This window comes from Poeciliopsis prolifica, unplaced genomic scaffold, assembly GCF_027474105.1.
Source record: "Poeciliopsis prolifica strain line A6 unplaced genomic scaffold, Auburn_PproV2 SCAFFOLD073, whole genome shotgun sequence".
Classification (NCBI taxonomy): Eukaryota; Metazoa; Chordata; class Actinopteri; order Cyprinodontiformes; family Poeciliidae; genus Poeciliopsis; species Poeciliopsis prolifica.
The window spans coordinates 824,666-848,209 of record NW_026562448.1 but is presented as its reverse complement, the minus strand read 5'-3'; the positions used below and the strand labels follow the sequence as shown (position 1 = coordinate 848,209).

The following is a 23,544-nucleotide window of genomic DNA, read 5'->3' as shown; positions in this document are numbered from 1 at the left end:
AATTTATTTATAACATTTATCCTCTAGAATATTACATTTCACTGATTGATCACCAAACATAATTTTGTTTGTTTATGAGCATCTTTCTTTGAGCCAGCTGCCTGGCAGTGTGCAGGATTATCTGCGCTAGTCTGTGTCCGATCAATTAGACTAAAACATTATTATTAATCAAGTGAATTTCCATTTGTGTCTGAGGAAACTGGACCGTTCTGTCGGTGCAGAAATGATTATTAGTTATTAATAATAATTCTGCAGCAAGATCAGCAGCAAACACCAAAACATTCAGCATCTGTTCTCCAACACAGCTGGAGCTGAGCAGAGGGACTCATGTCAGACACCACTGAATAAAACTCTATCAAACATGTTTTATTGTCTTTCCATATAAAGGTTCTGGTGGAACTTTTGTATTGCTGGTTTCTGATACGCCTGTAAATCTGACGCACAACTGGCATCCATAGCAACAATGATGGAAAACAAAAAAACTGTAATTTTGAAAAAGTTCAAAATTTTAATGCAATTATTTTTTTACAGTCCCAAAGGGGAACCTTTGTACTATGTCTTTATGTTTCTACTCCAGCCGTAAATCTGATGCACAGCTGCATCCGCTAACAGAAGCAACGAAGCTGATTTTCTCGGTGTATTTCTCCTTCTAACTGATCTGATCAGACGCTGGAAAACACTGTTATTGTGTTCTACTTGTGCTAAAAGGAACTAGCCTATCGGAAGCTATGCTAGCCTAAATTAGTATCTCAATGCTACATGTTGCTAATGCTAATGTTAGCATCCACATGTCTAAAGAAACTCCATGTGAAAGATCAGAACCTCCTGAACCTGTGGTGAACAGATTATAAACTAAATATCTTTAACATTGAGTTCTTGTCTATTTAGTTATAATAAATGCTCTTTTAATTAAAAATGTTGTTTATTTTGTAGATTAAAATATGATTCATTCATTTCAATGAATTAGATTTTTATAATCATCAGTCTGGGTTTGGGCTCCATGTCTGAAAAATGAGAAAAAACATCAATTTAAAAACAACCATAAAACCAAAAACAGTTAATCATTGATTTAATAAGGCTTCTAACAACATTTGTCAGAAACATTTTAGCTTTAGAGATTTGTTGCTACAGAAGCCAGAAATGAACTCAGAACATGTTCAACTGTACAATCCTGAGTGAAGAAACTGGTGTCGGTTCAGGTCCAATTCTGCATCATAGAGCATCAAGAAGTTTTTAAATGTGAAGGTCAAACATTTTTACATTTCTCCAGAAAGCAAACATCACTTCCAGCCGAGTCGTGAAAAACTGTCCTTCAGGAAGTTCAGGAAGCATCAACAGTTTGTGATGATGATGATGATATGTCTTCATCATCCGGTCACAGCTTAAATGTCTCTACATGCTTCACGTCTGTCCCAACAGCAGAAAGCTGCTCATCTAGCTGCTGCAGCTCTACGTCAGGCAGCAGGTCAATGTTGTAGTACTCTATGGAAAGCCATTTGATATTTAATAATAGTTAAAACGATGCTGTGTTGAGTAAACTATAAGTTCACAAGTTATTCAAATATAAGACTTTATATTAACTATAGGAAGTTATACTGGAACATTTCCTCCTGTTTTCCTCTCCACTGTCGGCACATGCTTAGTTTCCTCAGGTAGAAAAACAATCAGCTGGAATAATAAACTCAACTGTCCTGATCTGAACGTATTTCTGGTTTTATTATATTCTGGCTTCGTTCTTCTGTATTTAACCAATTATGTAAAGATTTAGATTATAAATTACATTTAAAACCTAAACAGAAGCTGCAGTGATTTCACACTTACTGTGAGAAAGTATTCAAACCCCAACCTGAGACCCGGTTGTTCCTCCTGCTGCTGCAGCAGCACTACTGAATGTGAACTTTGACCCCATCTGCTGCCCTGAATTGATTTAATTCAGACGCAGGGTTTTCCAGCATGATGATTGATTGATGGTTAATCAAATCAGATACAGGATTTATCTAGGGGTGTGATAACTTTTCCACATAGCGACGTCCTGGAGAAGAAAACTTCTCTCTGCATTTACTCATCTTCTGCTAACCAGAAGAAGCCTGGGAGGGGGAAACATCGAATACGGAGCAACTTTGAGCAATCTCTTAATTCTTTGCCGGTGATGAAGACTTCCTGTGGTCTTCGTCATGGTTACTTTGTCTGCCTGGTCCGGTCCGGTCTGGTCCCAGATCACAAGCGCTTCATTTGTCTTCATAACATCTCCAGAACATTTCTGAACTCTGCTAATACGCTAATTTTCTTAACACTTTAGCAAATGTTTAGCATTATCTTTGCCACATGGAATCAACATTGAATTGAGCAATTTAGCATTAGCATCTGCTAAACTCTCTGTTGATATAGAGCGTTAGTGTTCTTTTCTGAAAGGGAAATGAGTCTGGAATGTTATCGGACATGTTGAACCTCCAGCAGGACGAGCGAAGTTTGTTTCCCTTTGCTGCTGCTCAAGCTAACCTGACACACACCATGTTTACTGCACATGTGCAGTAAAGCTGCTAGGCAAACACTGCAGCAATAAGCCAGCGATAACTTGAGTGGAAATGATTCTTCACTCACCTCAGCATGCTGGATGCTTTTTAAACTAAAAGTGAACTGTAGCAGGACCTTGTTTATGATTAATTTGGCTAAAATTCACCTGACCACTTGGTGGCGTTCACAGAGTATTATTATTTTATTCAGTGAATAATGTGTCATAAAAACTAACAAGACTGTGATTTTGTATCAGATGTCCCGACCTGACACAGCAGAACCTGGTGGCCATTTTTAACAAAACACACTGAGCAGCAACTATAGACCTGAAATTGTTTTGTTTTTTCTTATGTTTATGATCATAGTAGTGCTAGCTTGCTATTGCACTAATACTTAATTTTTTGTATAGTGCTTTAGCTTTTTTCTAACTTTGAAAGAGCTTAGCTTCCCCGAAATAAATTTTTCATATAAATTCTAAAGGCCTAATTTACTTGAATAAAGTTTGGCATTTAAGTTGAAGTTTTTCGGCTCCTGAATTTTTCTGGTAGTTAGACGCTTATACTCATGCTCTTATTTTGAAGTCTGCAGCTCAGTTTCCTCTCCTCACATTTTCTTTTTATTTTAAAGAAACTTATTGAGCAAGAAGGAAGTGTCATTGACACGATGGGTGCAGTCAGGGTTGAAATTAGTGCTTAGCATTAGCTTTCACCAATTATCATGTTGGTGTAGCGTGTTAGCGTTAGCAACACTAATGTTTACGGTTAGTGTTTTAGGGTTAGCGCTGCTAACCTTTCAGCTAGCGGTGCCCACCACTGAGGTTTGCTTTCATCAGCGTTAATAAGCTGGATATTGTGTGTGTAGGCTGTGGCCTTAATGGTTGTCATGGTAACAGCATGGGTTAGAGGTCGGAGGAGGTCAACTGATTGGACGCAGCAGTGCATCAACATCATTCCATAAAACATCCAAACATTTTATCAGACATAAATCAGATCCTCAGTCCAGGTACGGATCCGCAGCGCCACCTTGTGGTCAAACATCTGGACGTTAATGCAGAACATTACTGTAACGTTCTGGCTCCAGAGGAGTTTGGGTCATGTGACCAGGTAAGGTCTCTGCTGATTGGACAGAACACAGGCAGAGTTAAAATCCTTCCTGCTGAGTCGAGCAGGGAGGATCATGGGAAATATTTCAGCCTCCTCCACGGTTTGAGCAGATCGGATCGGTCGGCTCTGGCTGGTCTCTGACTCACCAGGTTCATAAGTTTTCATACAGCAGCATGCCGTTGAAGACGGTGAGCGGCTCCAGGGAGTGGGGCAGCCTCCCCCTCACCAGGTCCACACACACCGTGTCGCCGCGCTGCAGCGGCAGCACCAGGCTGAACACGGCCAGCGAGCCGCTGCTGACCTTTGACTCGGCCACCGGCTTGGCCTCCAGGTCTTCGGGCTGGTAGCCCCCCGAGTCCACCCGGACCACGCTATAGTTGGACTTGGCCAGAACCGCTTCGATCTTCTCGTTCTTGTGTCCCGTCAGGACGGCGCTGAAGTAGTAGTGTCCGTCCAACGGGGCGGTGAAAACACCTGTGGAGGATGGGTTTACGTATCAGAGCTCACAGTGGCTGGCTGGACCAGAACCACCAGAACCTGCTCACCTGTCACCGGGTTGTAGAAGTTGCCCTCGTTGACAAAGACCTTGTTAAAGACGACAGTTCCTGTCGTTTCCTTCAGAGCAGTGAGGCCTGCAGAGAATGACAGCCTGGGCCTGTGAGCGTCCACACCTGGAAGACCTGAGGACAAGAAGAGACAGGTCAGGCCCCGTGGACCATCTGCAGCCAATCAGAGGCAGCGTGGACCGTCTGCAGCCAATCAGAGGCAGCGTGGACCGTCTGCAGCCAATCAGAGGCAGCGTGGACCGTCTGCAGCCAATCAGAGGCAGCGTGGACCGTCTGCAGCCAATCAGAGGCAGCGTGGACCGTCTGCAGCCAATCAGAGGCAGCGTGGACCGTCTGCAGCCAATCAGAGGCAGCGTGGACCGTCTGCAGCCAATCAGAGGCAGCGTGGACCGTCTGCAGCCAATCAGAGGCAGCGTGGACCGTCTGCAGCCAATCAGAGGCAGCGTGGACCGTCTGCAGCCAATCAGAGGCAGCGTGGACCGTCTGCAGCCAATCAGAGGCAGCGTGGACCGTCTGCAGCCAATCAGAGGCAGCGTGGACTGTCTGCAGCCAATCAGAGGCAGCGTGGAGCGGTTGGAGGTCAGCAGGACGTACCTGGTTCACCTTTAGGACCTGAAAAAAAACAGAGGAAATCAGCTTCTCTTGCTCTGCATCGCTGCTTTTGATCATCAGACATGAATTATGAGATCAAAATGTGATAATTACCTTTAAAACTTTTAAAATTTTCTTTCAGTTATATTCTAATGATTTCAAATATTTTGCTCCTCTTAAACCTGATCAAATGTATTATTGAGCACATTATAATACTAATAACAGCTAATAGCAAAGCTAGCATTTTTGCTAACTTTGAAGCTAATTTTATTTTTTATTTTTTTGTAAACTTTAAGTTGAGTAAAGTTCAGCATCTGTGTTGGAGTTTTGTCTGGACTCTATCTGAAGTTAAATATATGAAATAAAGACAATAAAATCAGGAAAGCATGTTTTTTGATGCAGTTGTTTGATGGAGTGAATAAATGTTAACTGTAAATAATAAAGTTAATTTATGAAAGTTCTGTATCACTAAAGTCACATTTTGCTATTCCATATAAATCTGCCTTTTATGTTACAGCAATTTTAAAGTTTGAAATCCCAAAATGCAGTGTTGAAGTTAGCATTTAGCATTAGCTTCTGCTAAACACCATTTTGATGCATCAGTTTATGTTAGTGGTTAATGCTAGCGCAGCCAGCAGTGTGCTTTAAAGGGAAGTGGAAAACAGCTGATTCCGAAACACTTTTGACCTTTGAAAAATCTCAAGAAATGTTTTCACATCTGGATAAAAACTAATACTGATGCCAGATTTATTTTAGAGCTGTAGGAATGAAGCTTTCCACCTGGAAATCCTCGGGATCCGGTGTCTCCTTTCAGCCCAGGAGGTCCAGGGGGCCCCCGGGGGCCCGGCAGCCCCATCAGGCCTTTCTCTCCTGGAGGCCCTGGAAGGCCTCAGGGAGGAAGTTTTGATATATGATAAAAACATTAAAAAATTGCATTTCCAGCTGAGAAAAAATCTGTAAGAATTTTAGCCGCATAAATCAGATTTTTTTAGACAAACAGTTTAATTTTATTCAGATCATAAATAAAACTAAAGTTTCTGCTGTTAAAACCTGGAGTTTATCATGCAATAGGAGAAGACGCCTAACGCAGACTTCAGTCTTTTAAGAAATGTTTGAATGGATGAACCATTCAAACATTTCATGTTTCTCCTTGGAGCTGAGCGCTCCTCTCCTGAGCCAATCAGAGGCAGAGGCTCATCAGCTCAGGTGATGGAGACAGTAACCATGGTAACTCAAAGTGCTCCCGCTGAGCGTCCAGCAGGGGGCAGCAGCTGACGGCAAGAACGATGAGCCTCTTTTAAAAAGCAGCTCTGAACATTTTAAAGAGAGGTTCTGGTCTGGATGAGTTGGACTGGAGGAAACCAGAACCACCTGACCCAGAAAGCAGCAGAAGAAATTAGCTCACCAGTCTGCCCAGTCTGCCCAGTCTGCAGCCCTTTCTGGACCTGGGCCAGGCTGGAGTTCAGGCTCTTCACCCTGCTCTGGACCCGCTCCTGGTTCTTTTGAACAGAGTCCAGGATTCCTCCATGTTGGATGAGGGTCTGGTTCAGGCCGGAGACGTGGCTCCACAAACCCGACATGTGGCGATTCAGGCCTGCAGACAGAACCCAGCGACACGTTACGGTCCGACACGTTACGGTCCGACACGTTACGGTCCGACACGTTACGGTCCGACACGTTACGGTCCGACACGTTACGGTCCGACACGTTACGGTCCGACACGTTACGGTCCGACACGTTACGGTCCGACACGTCAGGCTCCGGGATCAGGAAAACCCAGGGCACCAAAAACAACATCGCTTTAATGAATCAACTGCAATTACTAAAAACCAAGCACCAGCAGGGCCGGTCCAGTGCTGTCTGGGGGCTTGGGCAGAATACGACCAGGGGCCTCGCTTCCTGCTGAGGACTTCAGAGAAACCCGGGAGGGCCCGGGGTTTAATGAGCCCAGTGTAACAGCAACCAGATTGTTCCTCTGGTGACCAAATAGTATAACTATGAACTGTTAAACAATAAACCTGCCAGCTCCATAAAATCTTACATTTAAATAAACATTTTAAATACTTTCATTCATCTATACTGAAACCATTAAGTCAGATTTTACAGCATTGTTATTCTGAATAAATAAATGTTAAAACTCCAGATGAATCTGTGTTAACATTCATGGGACCTTAAGCAGCTGCTGAGTTCATTTATGCCTTGGGCCGGCTGTGAACGTGACCGCACGTGTTTTCAACCAGTAATCAACCAGTGGCTTTGAAGTGGGATTTAACTTCTGAAATATTTATTTCAATTGTAAGTTTTTGCTTTGTCATTAATGAGACTCTAAAGTTGTGTTTAAAGTCATTGACAATGTGCTGCAGTAACTTAATATTTTACACTTAAAACAGAAACTGGGCGGCCCCTGGTGGACGGTGCTGGCGCTACACTGCAGGGCTCAGCGGGTTTTCTGAGGGAAACCCTGAACCTCATCTTTCCGTACTGGGCGAACATCATAAATAGGAAGCTTGGAGCGTCACTTCCTGTCGGTAAAACATAGAGGATGTTTGCAGGGACATAAATCAGATTTTAACGCAGCTCAAAATATTCCTGGGATTGGAGAAATCAGGATTTTTCTCCTTAAAGGCACAGACTTCTTCATCAGAGCTTCATGTGAATCTGACCTTCTTTGACCTTGGAGATGGAGTCGGAGACGCCGTCCAGCCTGGCGCAGACTCCCTCCAGCTTGGACAGCCTCTTCTCCAGCCCGTCTCCAGAGCGCCGGCAGTCGCCCATCTCCGCCACCAGCATGCTTTCGAGGCGGCGGACGTCCCGGTCCGTCCGGTCCAGTCGCTCCTGGCTCCTCTGGACGTGCTCCGTCACTTCCTGCTGAATCTTGTCCAGCTCAGAGATGATCTTGTCCTTGGTGTTTCCTGCAGAAGGTCAGAGGGAGACGTGAAGCCGGTGGTGGCGGCGGCGGTGGTGGTGGCAGCGGCGGCAGCGGCGGCGGCGGTGGTGGCGGCGGCCTCACCCAGGTCGGTGATGACGCTGCCATGTTTCTGCACGCTGTGCTCCAGGCCCTTCAGCGTGTCGTTGATGGAGCTGAAGGTGAAGATGATGTCGCCGAGCTCGCCCTGCAGCGTCTTCAGCTGGTTGCTGTTGAAGGATCCTCCGATCACGCTGTGGCCATCTAAAGGCTTCTCTGCGCCCAGGCCCGGCCCCAAGCCCCCTGCAGCAGGAATGCCAGTGGAACCGACACCTGAACATTTTCAGAACCAGAGACTAAAGTCTCCGATCAGAGAAACTTTGATTCCTGCAGCGTCTGACTGACAAACCGACAGACCAGAACCTGCAGCTGGAGTTCTGACTAGAACCAAGAGGATAGAGACACCACCCAGTTCTACACCACCCAGTTCTGGTAGTTTATGAATCACTGAACGGTGTAGCACCACATTAAAGATCAACCTTCCCAACCACTCAGGTTCTGGTTCTGATTCTGCTCTGCATCAGATCCAGAACCAAACATGGAGAAGCAGCATTCAGCTTCTATGCACCACAGATCTGGAACAAACTTCCAGAAAATTGAAAAACAGCTGATGTTATCCGCCCAGAACCAGAACCTGTAGCTGCTTCCCTTAGTGATGAAGGTGGGGCTGACCTGTGAAGGAGTCGGTCCCGGTCCCGGTTCCGCAGCGCTGTGAGCATCTCCGGACCTCGTCTCGCAGCGAGCGGACGTCGTCCTGCAGCGGCAAGCAGACCCGGCTGCAGTCGCCGCCCTCGGAGTCCAGCCGGGTCTGGATGGTGCCGACGTGGCTCTCCAGGTTCAGCAGCGCCTCCTGCATGGCGCTCAGGTCCTGGGACCGGTTCCGGAGGTTCTGCAGCTCCGCCTCCACGCGGCTGCACAGCTCACAGTCCTGGCCCAGCATCTCCACCTCCATCACGATGCGGTTGAAGTTCTCACCATTGTCACCGGTCAGTGACTTGATCGCCTGAACGTCGTGGCTCAGGTCCAGAACCTGGACAGACCGTTTGGACCGCATCAGCCAATCACAGCTCAGGATTCCATCAGCATCACAGAACCAGCACCAGTACATGAGCAGAGAACCTACAGCTGAAAACGTATATTTACATGTATGGAAATACACAGGATGATTTTTACTGACGGTACATCAGAACCGAATTATCCTGTTTCTACAACGGAGCAACACGACCAGAACCAGAACCAGAGGTTTCACTGTTTTTAAATGACGAGAATAAAGTCATAATGTTATCAGGATGTGACATGAACCATTTTCGTTTCAAAGATCTTCTGCCGATAACAATCTGACTTATGTGTAAAAAAAGTACCAGCTGTTCAACATTCCTCATTTTGTTGTTTTATTTATTTCATGAAGGGAATTTAAAATTACTACTTCATTCTCAAAATATTAGAATTATTAGTTTATTCTTGTGTTATTATTATGTTTTCCTTGTAATATTACGATGTTATTGTCATAATATCTAAGTCTGACCTAAAACAGGAACATTTTTTATGAGAGGTTTTCCTGAGAGTGAACCGACTGCAGTTTTCTGACCGATCGCTGATTACTGATCTTTTAAAAAGGCTAACTTACTGATTCTAATTTTGTCTGAAATGTTGCTCAATATACCAAGAGAGTATATTGAGTGACTGGTCGGCTGGTCTGTCAGTCACACCTCTCACAGGAAAAAAGAAGAGCACAGAGGTTGATTTCTAGACTTTTGCCGAGGTTGACATCAACATCTGTGGATAAGATCGGCTTCACATATAAGAATTGGCCGATCACTGATCTCCCAATATTAAGGAAATCAGCTGGCCGATAAATCAGTGCACCCCTAGTTTTTCCTAGAAGTTTTCCCTGGAGCTGAAGTCAGTGTGTTTTCATCGGATCTGGTCTCAGCTACAACTCTCCTCGTGTCGGTAACTCAAACCGTGTTTTGGAGAAGGTGGAGCGCTGAACTCACCCGGTCATGCAGAGAGTCTCCAGACACCGACAGGTCCTTCAGTCGAGTGTTGAAGTGTCGAATCTGACCCCGTCCACCACAACTCTCCACTCCAGAGATTTCTTGGTCGTGTTTTCTCTCCCGCCAGATAAACCTGTTCCTCCAACTGATCCAGCACTTCCTGCTCCACCTCCATACGATCTGGTGAAACCTTCCCCCGTGTCTCCGCCTCTTTCTTCTCCTTTACCTCCACCTGCTTCAGAAGCCCCTCGCCCACCCGAGCAGTGGCACTCCTCCATCCTCTTCCTCGTCTCGGCCGTCTGGTTCTCCAACGCTGACACTCTCCTGTCCTGCTCCAGCAGGTTGCTCTGCAGCTGTTGCACCTCCAGCTCCACGTCTTCGATCCTGAAGGTGCGGTCGTCAAAGCGGTGTGAGAACGCCGTCCGCAGGTCGTCCAGCTCTCTCTGGACAAACTCCCTCAGGTCAGCCTGCAGGTGAGAGCACACCTGGAGAACGCTGCTGTTGATGCTGAGCTCCAAGTCCTTCAGGAGATTTGCCCGAACATCGGTCAAACCATTGCGTCCTCCACTAGCCCCTCCCCCTCCAATTGCCCCGCCTGTAGTTACCCCTCCAGTAGCTCCTCCCCCTCCCTGGGACTCTCCTCTGTCGCTGCCGGGGCTCAGGCGGCCCAGCAGGATGTTGAAGCTCTCTGAGGCAGAGCTGATCTTGTTTTCGGCGTCGCTCATGCGGTTTTGTAGGTCGTCAATGGAGCTGCAGCATCTCTGGGAACGCTGCAGCTCCAGTCGAAGCCTTTCGGCATCCTGTCGGTGGCGAACGTTGGCATCGTTCAGCTGCTTCTCCAGAGAGCGGATCCTCTCCTGGTCCTGTTGCTGCTGGCGCCGCAGGTCCTCCACGCCGGCCTGGGAGCGACAGAGCACAGCGTGAGATTCCCAACGGCCCGGACGGCGAGCGGAGCCAAACACGGAGGATTTACCTGACAGGAGGAGCAGGACAGCAGCACTCGGCGTTCCAGCTCCTTCAGGATGCTCTCCTTCAGGGAGCTCAGCTGGTCTCCACTCAATCCTCCAGGGGAAACGTCTCCGTCCAGATCGTTGCCCTTCCCGTTCACCAGGTGGTTGTTAATGCTCACCAGAGTTTTATCATGAGCCTGATGGGACACAAGCAAGTGCGGTTAGCATCCAACCAACCAATCAACCAACCATTGAACCAATCATGTTTAATGACTGGTTGAACATGATCAATGATCATTGAACCACTCAATGTTCAATGATCATTGCTCATTGATCGTTGTTTGGTTTGATGGTAAGTTCAACCATCCAACCAACTATTTAACCAAGCATCCATCGTTTTTGAGCAAATGGCAGGAAAGCAACAAATGAATGAATTATGCTAACAAAAAAGTACAACACACAGACAAACAGGTTTTTAATTAAATAAACACAAAAATTTACATATATTTTGCTCGTGACACATGGTTTATATGAAGATTTAGCATTAGTGTCCAGTAAATATGCTCGTGAAGCACTTTAGCATTAGCTTCCATGAAATATCATGTTGGTGTAGCATTTTAGCATTAGCAGAACTAATATTCTTCATTAGTGGTTTCTGGGTAGGGTAGCTAAAGTTTTAATTAGCGGTGCACACCCTGAATAAATCTATTTTGTGAAAACAGTTTTAATTGCTGAGCTTTTTATTTGTCTTGTTTATTCTATGTCATGTTTCTTTGGGATGAAAGTTGTATAAATGCTCTGATGTGGTCTAGCTACAGACCCTACTTGAATCTCCAGATCAGTGGTGTCAACATCCAGTCCTCAAGGGCTGGTGTCCTGCAACCTTTAGATGTGTCTCTGCTGCACCACCTGAATAGAATAATGAGGTCATTAAGACTCTGGAGAACTGATCTGCACAAGGAGAAGGTAATTAAGCCATTTCATTCCTGTGTTTGATACCTGTGGCACATCGAAATACTGCAGGACAGTGGCCCTCGAGGACTGGAGTTTGACACCCCTGCTCTAGAGAAAGTCGATAATTAGGCCAATTGAAATGTACTAATTTGGGACTTATTTCTGAGGTTAAATAAATCATCAGTTTGATAAATGGACTTGAGAGAATATCTGAAGTGAGTTAGGATGATGGTAAGAAGACCTTCCAAACCTCCAAGACTAGGAGGTCTAAAGACTAATCATCCAGACCACAGAAGAAGACCGTGACCCTACTGCTGTGCACCTTGGTTCGGTTGTCCAGCTGGTCCAGTTTGGTCTGAATGCTGTGAATCGTCTCTTTGATTTCGGGTGGCGCAGCATCTGCGGGTTTTTTCCGGGTCTGACAGGTTCGTGGTGGAGGTGTTCATTCATGGTGGACTGGAAATCCTGCAGCTTGTCCGTCAGCCTCTGGATCTTTTCCTCCAACCTCTTGATTTCCTCCCGGTCCTGTCGTCCTGGAAGGGAAGGAACGGACCCAGCTTTCAGGTTTCATGTTCAGACACCAACAGCAGAAATCAAACCGCATCAACTGGAACGAAATGAAAGAGAAATGATAACATGTCTGAAGTTTCCTGTGAGTTTCTTGTTAGGTAAGTTACTCAGTCAAAAATTAACCACAATAATTTATTACTTCGCAGTTTATAAGAGAGAATTAAGGGTTAGCATTTTATTGATTTATAAATGTCACAGTTTCTAACTAAATATTGAAATATTTTGTTTCCAAACAAAATATTTTGCTTCAAACTACAAATGTAGCTAACAAGCTAAGTATTAGTCTTCAAAGTAAATATTTTTTAATCACTGTATTTTTATTGAGGTTTTTCTTTCCATTCATACATACAGTTTGCGAATACAAAGAAGTGTTTATCCGACATAGAATAATATATGAAAAAAAAGAAGAAACAAAGAAAACAAAACAAAACAAAAAAAAAACAAAAAAAAAGGTTAATTAATCCCTCAACTTAATCCCATTCAGCCCACCCAAGTCACTGCTCAGAAGGCCAATGCACTACGTTCCCATCCCTGTCAAGAATGGAAACAAATTTTGATAAAATGTGTTTACCTAATTGATCTGGAACATCATTGCATATTTTGAAAAGAGTTGAGAAAGGGCCCCCATGTTTCTTCAAATTTACCAGTTGAGTGTTGAAGAGAGCATCTAATTCTTTCCAGTTTCAGACATGACATAAGGTCAATATCCACTGTTTATGAGTAGGAGGAGCAGCACCCCTCCACCTGGTCAGAACTGTGCGCCTCGCTAGCAGTGAGCAAAATGCCAGTGCCTTCGTTTAGAAGCCGATAAAGGCAACTCCTTTCCACTAAAACCGAAAAGGCCAAGAGAGGGCAAGGTGTCACCACCACTCCGGCCAAACCAGACATCGTACGGAAGACATCTTTCCAGAAGTGACCCAGCGGGGCAGGACCAATACATATGAACCAGTGTGGCTACGGCAGTTTTGCATTTGTCGCAGTATGGGGTGACTTCTGGATAAAAACGAGATAGTTTGCTTTTGGAAAGATGGGCTCTGTGTACTATTTTGAACTGAATGAGACAATGGCGTGCACACAAAGATGTTGTATTCACTAGTTTAAGTATAGAGTCCCATGTGTCATCCAGTATAGTAATATCCAAGTCCTCTTCCCATGAAGTTTTAAGATTAGATGAGGAGGTCTCCGTCAAACTCAACATTTTACTATAAAGCCACGAAACCATACCTTTACGAGTCGGGTTCAATGATAAGATAGTTTCCAATAAAGTGTCCTCTGGCAGGGAAACTGAGCCTGATAAGTGAGACTAAATGAAGTTTCTGGTTTGCAAATATCTAAAAAAAGTGAGATTTAGGTAAACCATATTTATTGCCAAGTCCTCAAAGGATGCCAAACTCTTCTCCATGAAAAGGTCTTTAAAATGAGTAAGCCCCTTCCGGTGCCACTCTAAGAACACCCCATCCTGAACAGATGGTCTAAAAAGGTGGTGGACTTAGGAGGGAAAAATCATGGAGTTCAAAGTATTTTCTAAACTGGCCCCAAATTTTCAGTGAGTGTTTCACTACAGGGTTTAAAATGGTTTTAGACGAAGAGTGGAAGGGGGAACAGAGCACAGCCGGGATGGATATATCATTACCACTGCGCAGCTCCATAGCCACCCAGTCAGGACAGCCACCCTGGTTATGATAAAAATACCAAAACACTAAGCATCTAAGGTTGGCGGCCCAGTAATAAAACCGGAAATTGGGGAAGGCAAACCCCCCCTGTTGTTTAGGTTTTTGGAGTTGTAATTTATTGAGCCTTGGGCGTTTACCCCGCCAGATGAAGGACGAAAAAGTTGAGTCTAGCTCATTAAAAAAAGTACCAGGAATAAAAATTGGTAATGCCTGAAAGAGGTATAAAAATTTGGGTAGTATATTCATTTTAATTGAGTAATACGCCCCACAAGGGACATGGAAAAGGGCGTCCACTTTGTAAGGGATCCCTTCACTTGGTTCAACAGTTGGATCAAATTCTCCTTGAACAAATGTTTATGTTTATTTGTCACTGTGATGCCAAGGTATGTGAATTTTTGTTTTCGATTCTAAACGGGAGATTTGACAACTCTGACGTATTAGCTTTATTACCTATGGGAAAAAGTTCACTTTTAGTAAGGTTCAGCTTATATCCAGAAATCTGACCAAACTCATTTAATACATCCAGAACAAAAGGCAGTGAGGTTGATGGTTTGGAAATAAAAAGTAAAAGGTCATCTGCATAAAGCGACACTCTATGTTCCATGTCATTCCTCCAAATGCCGGATATCTTTACTGGTCCTAAGTGCAATGGCGAGGGGCTCTATAGCCAGATCAAAAAGCAGGGGCTAAGAGGACAGCCCTGCCGGGTGCCTCTCTGTAATTTAAATGGTTTTGAAGTCTGAAAATTGGTACAAACCACGGCAGACGGTTGCTGGTATAATAGTTTAATCCATGAATGAAGTTTCCTCCGAAGCCAAATCTACTAAGAACAGCAAAAAGATAGTCAAACTCAACCCGGTCAAAGGCTTTTTCAGCGTCCAAGGAGACAACACACTCATCCGAATCTGTGGCACTGGAATACATGATATTAAACAACCTTCTAACATTAAAATACGAGTGTCGACCTTTAATAAATCCTGTTTGGTCTTTAGAAATAATTGATGTAGAACAGTTTCAAGTCTACGGGAAAGAATTTGGCTAAAATTTTAGCATCTGTATTTAGGAGAGAGATGGGTCTATATGAGGCGCATTTCACAGGATCTTTGCCTTTTTTTGAAATCAGTGTAATACAAGCTTCGTAAATGATTGAGGGAGGGATCCGTGTTAAACAATCAGTAAGAGAGGAGCTGAGCTGCACTGAGAGTAAGTCTGAGAATTGTTTGAAAAATTCTGAGGGAAGACCGTCCGGTCCTGGGCATTTACCAGATTGCATTGAAGCTATTGCTAGGGAGACTTCTGCCTGGGAAATGGGTTCATCTAACCTGTTCTTAAGTTCTGGTGAAATTACAGGGATGTGTAGTTTAGCTAGAAAATCATCAGTCATGTTAGGATTGGGTTGTGATTGTGAGCTGTAGAGCTCCTCATAAAAGTTTCTAAATGCATCATTAATTTGACAATGATCTGTGACTATACTGCCATCTTGTTTTCGAATTCTAGAAATAGTTTGCTTTGCCCTCGAGCCCTTAAGCATGGTTGCTAATAATTTATCGGGTTTGTCGCCATGCACATAAAATTTGGATTTGTTGTGTAAAAGCAGGCGTTCAGCTGAGTGTGTTGTCAGTAGGTCAAGCCTTGTTTAAGTTCAATACGTCTTCTAAACAGTTCAGGACACTGATTCAGAGCATATTTTACGTCAATCTCTTTGATTTGTTGAATTAGTTGTTCTGTTCATGGGTGGACTGTTTTTTAATTTTTGCTGAATAGGCAATCATCTGGCCTCTGATATAGGCCTTAAAAGCATCCCAAACCACAAGACTGGAGATCTCTTGGGAGGAGTTTGTAGCAAAAAAGAAACATATCTCATCTTGTATAACTGTACAAAGTTTTCATCCGACAGCAGGGTTGAATTGAAACGCCAAGGTCCAGTTCTTAGGGGGAAGTGAGGAAGGGACAGTGACAAAGTAAGTGGGGCGTGGTCTGAAATAACTATGCTTTGATAGTCACAGGAACGGATCTGCTGTAGCCATTTAGTATCTGTGATAAAATAATCAATTCTCGAATAAGTTTTATGTACATGTGAGAAGTAGGAGAACTCCTCTTGTCTGGATTTAAAGTACGCCACACATCACACAGCCCATATTCAGATAAAAAGGTTTGGATGACTGATGCAGACTTGCTTATGACATTACTTTAAGAGACGAGCGGTCCAAAACTGGTCCAGCCAACAGTTAAAGTCACCCCCTAGGACCAATGAATATTTATTAAGGTCAGGTAGGGAAGAAAATAGTTGTTTAAAAAAATTCTCATAATCTGTATTAGGAGCGTAACATTGACCAAGGCGACCAGGGTGTCGTACAATTTCCCACAAACTATAATAAATCTGCCTTGTTTTATCAGCTACCACATTATCGGCCTCGAATGGAGTATTCTGGCTGATCAGTATAGAGACCCCCGTGCCTTTACCTGAAAATGGGTGAAAACATTGTCCCTTCCAACATGTCAGGAGACGACCCCCGTCTGAGCCTCTGATGTGAGTCTCCTGCAGAAACGCCACATCCGTTTTAAATCGTTTAATATGGGAAAAAACCTCCTTCTCTTGACTGGGTGGTTTAAACCTTTGACATTCAAGCTTAAAAATTGCAAGTGTTGACTCATGATTTCAAAGTTTGTGTGTTATCTTACTTTGACAGGTACAATAAGAATATGGCAGGCAGAGGATGGAACAAAAGAGATGAAAAAGAAAATAAAAAATTACAGTAACCTGCAAGACCTCTGATGGTGACCTTATCCTCCCTCTTAACATTCCCCCCAAACTTAAACAGCTGCCAAACAAAAAACAACAATGTGGCAGCAAGCTCTTCAAACAACATTCTCAAAGACCCAATCTTCCAGTAGCTAACAACCTCAGAATAAGAACTAGAAAAAACAGACTTAACAATAGCAAACTAACCACTGCTCCTAGTAGGCATGGAGTAGGTGTAGACCCCCCACAGTGATGAAGATTTTGAAGACACCTTTTACTGGCCTCCATGAACACTATAAAAAAATAGCAATGTTTAAGGCTTAAGTAATCACAGGGAGTGGTATTAAAAAAAGGCTTTGAAAACTGTTGGGACAGAACAAAAAGGTATTAATGAATCTACACCTCCATTCATAAAGTCCAGCAACAGCTAAACGGTGGCCAGACCCCAAACCACCATTATGAGTAGGGTTAAATGACAACAGGCTATATTTACAGTACCTGCTGTGCCCCGAGATAAGCAGCCCACCCTGTTTCTGGAGTAAACCCCCGGCAGAGTGTTGCTCCTTTATTGGACTTCCTGTGGTTTTGGAAGCCTCTTGATGAACTGTTGAGCCTCTTCCACCGAACCAAGGAGTTTCTTGACACCGTTGGGCTGCGTTATGCGAAGACGGGCTGGGAAGAGAAGAGCCGGCCTCAGGCCCCGCTTGTAGAGATCCGCCATGACGTCCTTATATTCTGCCCGCTGGGCCAGCACGTCTGGGCTGTAGTCCTCCACAATACGAAGAGACGCGCCTTTGTAGTCGAAATTTCCTCTCCTCCTGGCTTCCCGGATGATGAGGTCTTTGACCAGGTACCGATGCAGGCGGAGGATCACCGGGCGAGGTGGACGTCCTGCGGGCCGCTTCGCTGCCAGAGAGCGGTGTGCTCTGTCGAGCTCTGGTGGGGTCGGGAGCACCTCTTTCCCAAAAAGTTCGCAGAGAAGGTTGGAGAAGAAATGAGTAGGGCGCCCACTTTCAGTGTCTTCGGGTAGGCCGAGGATACGGATGTTTTGTCGTCTGCTGCGGCTCTCCAAGTCAGTCACCTTGTCCTTTAGCTTAGCATTGTCTTCACGGAGAGCAGCACACGAGTCTTCGAGGCTAGCCACCCGCTGGCCCAGATCCTCTGTCGCGAGCTCCAAAGAGGAGACTTGTTCAGCCTGTTCTTCCAAGGCCTGCGCACCTGATCCAGCTTGGAGCTTAACATGTTGACAGAGGACCCGAACTCAGACTTCAGATCCTCACCGTGCTGCTGAAGTAGTGCGGTGATAGCTTCTAGCGTTAAGCTAGCGTCCTCTTTCTTACTTCCTTTCATGCTCTTACCAGCCATTACTAGTGGATATATAATCAAAACACTAGCCAAAAAGTTTTATATTAATTGGAGGCGTAAAATTAGCTTTCTGTGGGGTGAGTTTAATTAAAGGTTGGATTTTACCGGAGCCGTCCGTTGCTACGTCTACCCTGACCGCATGGCAAACCGGAAGTCGTCTTCAAAGTAAATATTTGGTTAACAAGTTAATTTAATTTCTTGCTAAATTAAATTTAGCAAGAAATTGTCTAACATTTAGGAAGTTCAATATTTAGCTTACAAAATAAACATTCAGTTCACAATTAAATATCTAATATACAACTATTTAGAAGAATTTAAACCTAAATATCATATACTAACTGTAAACTAAATATAATTTGGAGCCAAATATTTATTTGTAAACTAATATTTAGCTTGCTTATATGATTCCTGGCTTCCTTATTAAATAGAAAAAATAGGATGATAGAGGAAACGTGCCCCCTTCACTTCCGGAGTGCAATGGTCCCATTTCCAAATAAGGTCTGAGATTGACAGCGGTCCGTCCCGCCCCTTCCTGTTTGCTGCAGCAGGTCCTTCTCGGATCACCGGTACTGAATGTGAAACCACCACCAGTAACAGCTATTTCCAAACCGGACTCAGAGCTCCAGAACCAGGTACCGGACAACACAGAGACCGGAAGTGAGTTTCATTCATTGTTTCATTATGCAGCTGAAGGCAGCTCTTCCTCTTCCTCTGTTTGCTCCTCCTCCTCATCACCGGTTATTTCTAGTTCTGATTTATTTCAATGCTCCAGTTCAAATTAAAAGGCTTAATAATAATGTTACTCATCACTGGATGAGCCAGGCAGTTGGACCATTACACATCATTTACCCAGAATGCATTGCAGCGTGAACAACATTCCTGCGACAATATTTTATTAAAATTTATAAAAACTAAAAAACCCAGTGTTACTACTGTATTGCTTTTACATCTAAACAAAATATTTCCCAAAATAAAGTCTATTTTTATTACTAATTGTGGTTCCTTTTAATGTTTGACTGTGTAACTTTACAAATGGCCCCCATCGTTTTCACCTCTTAAATGTCAGTTTTAGTGACATTTAATCAAAGGCTCTAAGATTAAAAACAAATTAAACTTGTTTTAATATTTAGGGACTTGGCAGTAGTTTTTATTATTTGTGTAGACTCAATAAAAACATTGCCACCTAGTGGCAAAGATCAGACTCTTTGTTACCTCCATTTTGTCCGATTCCAAAACCACTTCCTGTCCCCGCTCCATTGGACGTGTGACTTCCTGCTCCGCCGCCAGCCGGACTGATGCTGCAGTCCTCTCCGCTGTAACCATGGCAACACTTCCACTCCATCTCCGTCACGGTTTTGTAGGCCACTTTGTAGCGTGGCCTCATGTAGGTCCGGTAGCTGCGGAGACACCAAACATGGAGGCTCAGTGCGCCGGTTCTGAGAGGCCGGGTCAGAAATGGGTCAGCGGTCACTCACACCACGACCCGGCTGCACTGGGTGCTGCCCCAGCTGCACGGGTGGTAGTCGGGCTTCACGTAGGTCTCCACGCCGTCCTCCACCACGCAGCTCACAGTCTTCGTGAGGACGAACGCACACCAGTTCCTTCAAGACAGACACACAGTTTAAAAAGTGGGTTCTGGTTCTGATCCAGTTCTGGGACACACAGTGGAGGGCTCTGGTTCTGGGATGTCACAGTTTATGGTTCAGTTTTAGCTCTGGAAGTACAAGAGGAGAAACAAAACATCCAAAGAAGAAGAAATCATTGAGGTCCAAATCCAGCTGCCTGCAACATCCAACCAGTCCAAAACATCAAAGTGGTTTCTGACTGGTTTCTGACTGGTTCCTGACTGGTTTCTAACTGTTGAGGCCCTCTGAAGTCTGGAAAAGAAGACTTGTTGTTCTTGAGAGAGCTTAATGTCACATGAAACTCTGTGGTGAGGTCAGCAGGTCAGGATGAATGTGTCTCTGTGTTGACATATTTTTGTCGAGAAAGACAGACACATCTGAACAGCCACTGTTTCCATAGAGACCAGGATGGTGCTGGGCCAGTGGTGATGTTCAATTCCATTCTGAATCAGTTTTCTGAGTCTTTTGGATTTCTGCAGATGTACATCTCTTCAGAGGTAGAGAAAGCATTTTCGTGGGAGGCCAAAAACAACAGTGAGTGGCGTGAGTGCGAGGCAAGCATAACAGCTCCTCCACGGCCTCAATCACAGTCCCACTAAACCTCCATTCCACTAAACCACCGTCCCACTAACCAGATCCCACTAAACCACTGACCCACTAAGCTACTGTCCCACTAAACCTCCATCCCACTAAACCATGGTCCCACTAACCAGATCCCACTAAACCACTGACCCACTAATCTACCGTCCCACTAAACCACGGTCCTTCTAAACCACCATCCCACTAACGCACCATCCTACTAAACCTCCATCCCACTAACCACCGTCCCACTAACCAGATCCCACTAAACCACTGACCCACTAAACTACCGTCCTACTAAACCATGGTCCTTCTAAACCATCGTCCCACTAACCAGATCCCACTAAACCACTGACCCACTAAGCTACCGTCCCACTAACCACCGTCCAACTAAATCACTGACTCACTAAACTACCGTCCCACTAAACCACGGTCCTTCTAAACCACCGTCCCACTAACGCACCGTCCCACTAAACCACCGTCCCACTAGCGCACCGTCCCACTAAACCACCGTCCCACTAACCACTCCCACTAACGCACCGTGCCACTCATTTCACTATTTCACTGATTTATTTCACATCTTTGAAATTTGCAGAATTTCTTCAGAGTTTGAAACAGTTTGATTCGACTGCAGCAGATAATGATTCATGAGCCGCTCACACTGACAACATGGGGACTATTTGTTGATAAATTCCTGAAATATCTGAGCAGCTGCTCATCTTCATCAGCTTCATCAGCGCTGTCTGGACTGGTGACTGGGTTCAGGTGGAAGTACCAGCACATTGGGTCAGACGGGTCAGAATCAGGTTATTTCAGTTTAAATTCAGTTCACATTTGGTTCAGTTCACTTCACTTCAGTGTCTCGATGAACTAAATTGAATCATCCCATTTGGCTCCAGAGGAATGACTGACCTGACCCGACCCGACCCTATTTTAACAGAACCTGAACCAGAAAAACTAAACTCTGCTTTCCACAGGAAGTTCTGGACTTGATTTGCATTCAGAATCTGCTGTCCAGTTCGGCTCTCTGTCTAAGAGCCATGTTGGTCCAACAGAACATTTTGGTTCTGTACGGTTTCTGAGATCCGGATCCAATGTCTCCATGTTTGCTTTCAGTGTTTATGTAGAGAAAGCAATGCAAGAGGTTCCGACCCAGTCCCAGCAGAACCATGGGATAATGTTTCAGGAATGAGTGACATCAGAACCCAAACCCAACCCAAACGACATCATTGCTCCGGATCAGAACCGCCACATGAAGGGAAGAACCTCCTGGTTCTCTGACCCAGTAGAAGGTCTGACTCAGCCAGAACTCGGACCTGCAGCCCGTTTGTCAGAACCGTCTCAGCAAACGGAACCAGAACGAGATTCCAATCTGATTCCAACCAGCAGCCCTCCCATCAGAAAGGTTCTGGTTCTCAGCGTTTTAAACTCAAATCAACAGATTTCTACACACACGTGCACGCGCCCAGTGACGTCATCGCCCCTGCTTCACCTCCTCATCATCACCGTTTCCGTGCACGTGTCATCTTACCTGTGTCTGCTGGCCGCTCGGGCTCCGTGCGCGTGCGCGTTCCCGCCGGCGTACAGGCTGTAGGAGGCGCGCATCGGGAACGTGCTCCTGGCGTGCTCGCAAATCCAGAGCACGAGCAAAAGCAACGGGAGCGCGCCCATCCCGATCAATACGATCAATGAGCCTATCGATCCCTGATCACCACGTGATCAACTGCTTAGATGGCGGGAATATCCCTCATCTCCATGGAGACGGCAAAAAAAGTTCCGAGAAGTCAGTCCTACCGATTCATGTTACGGTTCTGATCCAAACAGAGTCCAGATCCACAGCGGAAAACCGCACCGCGCTTATCCTGCTCGGACCCACTCCTATCCTGCCTTGGACCCGCTTTGGCCCGGTTTGGTGAGCTGCCGAGGGTCCATCAGAATCTGAGAAACAAAAGAGAGGAAAAAGTTGCGACAGACTGAACCGAGACCAGCTGCTCCTCCTCTTCATCACTGACCCCGCCCACGCCGGAGGAGAAACCGGAGCCGGGCGGCTGCAGCCACACCTGGACCGGGTCGAGTCCGAAGAGGTTCGTCTCGGTTCGGGTCAGGCATCCGGCTGCTTCTTGTTTTCAGTGTTATTATTCATTTATTAATTAACACACAAAATAAAAAAAACGAAGTTTCCTCAGGATGGAATTTAACCCCCAACCTGATTCTGACCCAACCGGGTTCTGACCCTGAATGGCTGAAGTTACCCAGAATTCATCTGTTCCACCTGTATGATCAGAACTGAGACTCAGCGGGTCTGAACCAGAACTTGAAGGTTCTGCACGGGCTGAGGAGATTTGTAGAGCCACCACTGATCAGAACCAACCCGGTTCTTCTTCAGGCCATCTGACCTTCTGACCCCTCAGGCTCTGCCCCCTCACCTGGATGGCCTGCAGGCAAACCGGACCTGCGTCTGCTGCTGGTCCGTTTGCTGCTGGTCCTGGAAACCAGGTTCTCTGGTTTCCAGGTTGCAGCAGAGGCCGGAATTTTGCGAAAGATGCTTCAACAGAAACCACAGAAGAAGAAACATCAGTTTTGGGCAGACCAGAACTAGAAATCCAGAACCTCACTTCTTTCCTCAGAGGAAGCGGAAGTCGGTCTGCAGCCGGGTTCTGAACGTCAGCTTGACCCTGCATGGCGCGGCGCGCTGGAGGCTCATCCATCAAGGCCGCCAGGAATGCTGTGGAATGTTTTGGATGTTTGGGATGTTTGGGAATGTGGTGGCCGAAAGCGGGTCAGGAATCTGAGGCTCCACGAAACAGTCGCCACAAATTCACCCAATTTCAGCTGAGGAGGAAACATCTGATAAAGGGGCGGAGCTACGGTTGAGGAAGAGCAGCAAAGAGGAAGATGAGACTGACAACCCACAAGAGGGATCAAAGTTCACACATTTACCAACAAACCACAAGCTATGTTTCTCTGACCAAGTGTCGTTCAAGTGACATTCAGGTGCCTTCAGGTGACATTCAAGTGACCTTCAGGTATCGTTCAGGTGGGTTCAGGTGACGTTCAGGTGCGATCAGGTGACGCTCAGGTGACGTTCAGGTGCGTTCAGGTGACGTTCAGGTGACGTTCAGGTGCGTTCAGGTGACGTTCAGGTGCGTTCAGGTGCGTTCAGGTGACGTTCAGGTGCGTTCAGGTGCTTTCAGGTGACGTTCAGGTGCATTCAGGTGACGTTCAGGTGCGTTCAGGTGACGTTCAGGTGCGTTCAGGTGACGTTCAGGTGCGTTCAGGTGACGTTCAGGTGCGTTCAGGTGCGTTCAGGTGACGTTCAGGTGACGCTCAGGTGACGTTCAGGTGCGTT

The 23,544-nt window shown here is 45.5% G+C and overlaps 1 protein-coding gene across 1 annotated transcript; it reads right to left on the bottom strand.

Moving 5' to 3' along the window:
- Positions 1 to 1,052: 1,052 nt before the first annotated feature.
- On the bottom strand, positions 1,053 to 22,177 carry LOC129352143 (EMILIN-1-like). Its single transcript, XM_055021009.1, is given in 16 exon segments — positions 1,053 to 4,091; positions 4,163 to 4,297; positions 4,778 to 4,795; positions 5,555 to 5,662; positions 6,180 to 6,368; positions 7,438 to 7,686; positions 7,785 to 7,982; positions 8,412 to 8,769; positions 9,737 to 9,807; positions 9,810 to 10,635; positions 10,710 to 10,883; positions 11,963 to 12,051; positions 12,054 to 12,173; positions 19,204 to 19,388; positions 19,467 to 19,592; positions 21,727 to 22,177. Coding segments are annotated over 16 exon segments (3,309 nt in total). The 5' UTR covers positions 21,867 to 22,177; the 3' UTR covers positions 1,053 to 3,768.
- Between the last annotated feature and the right edge of the window lie 1,367 nt (positions 22,178 to 23,544).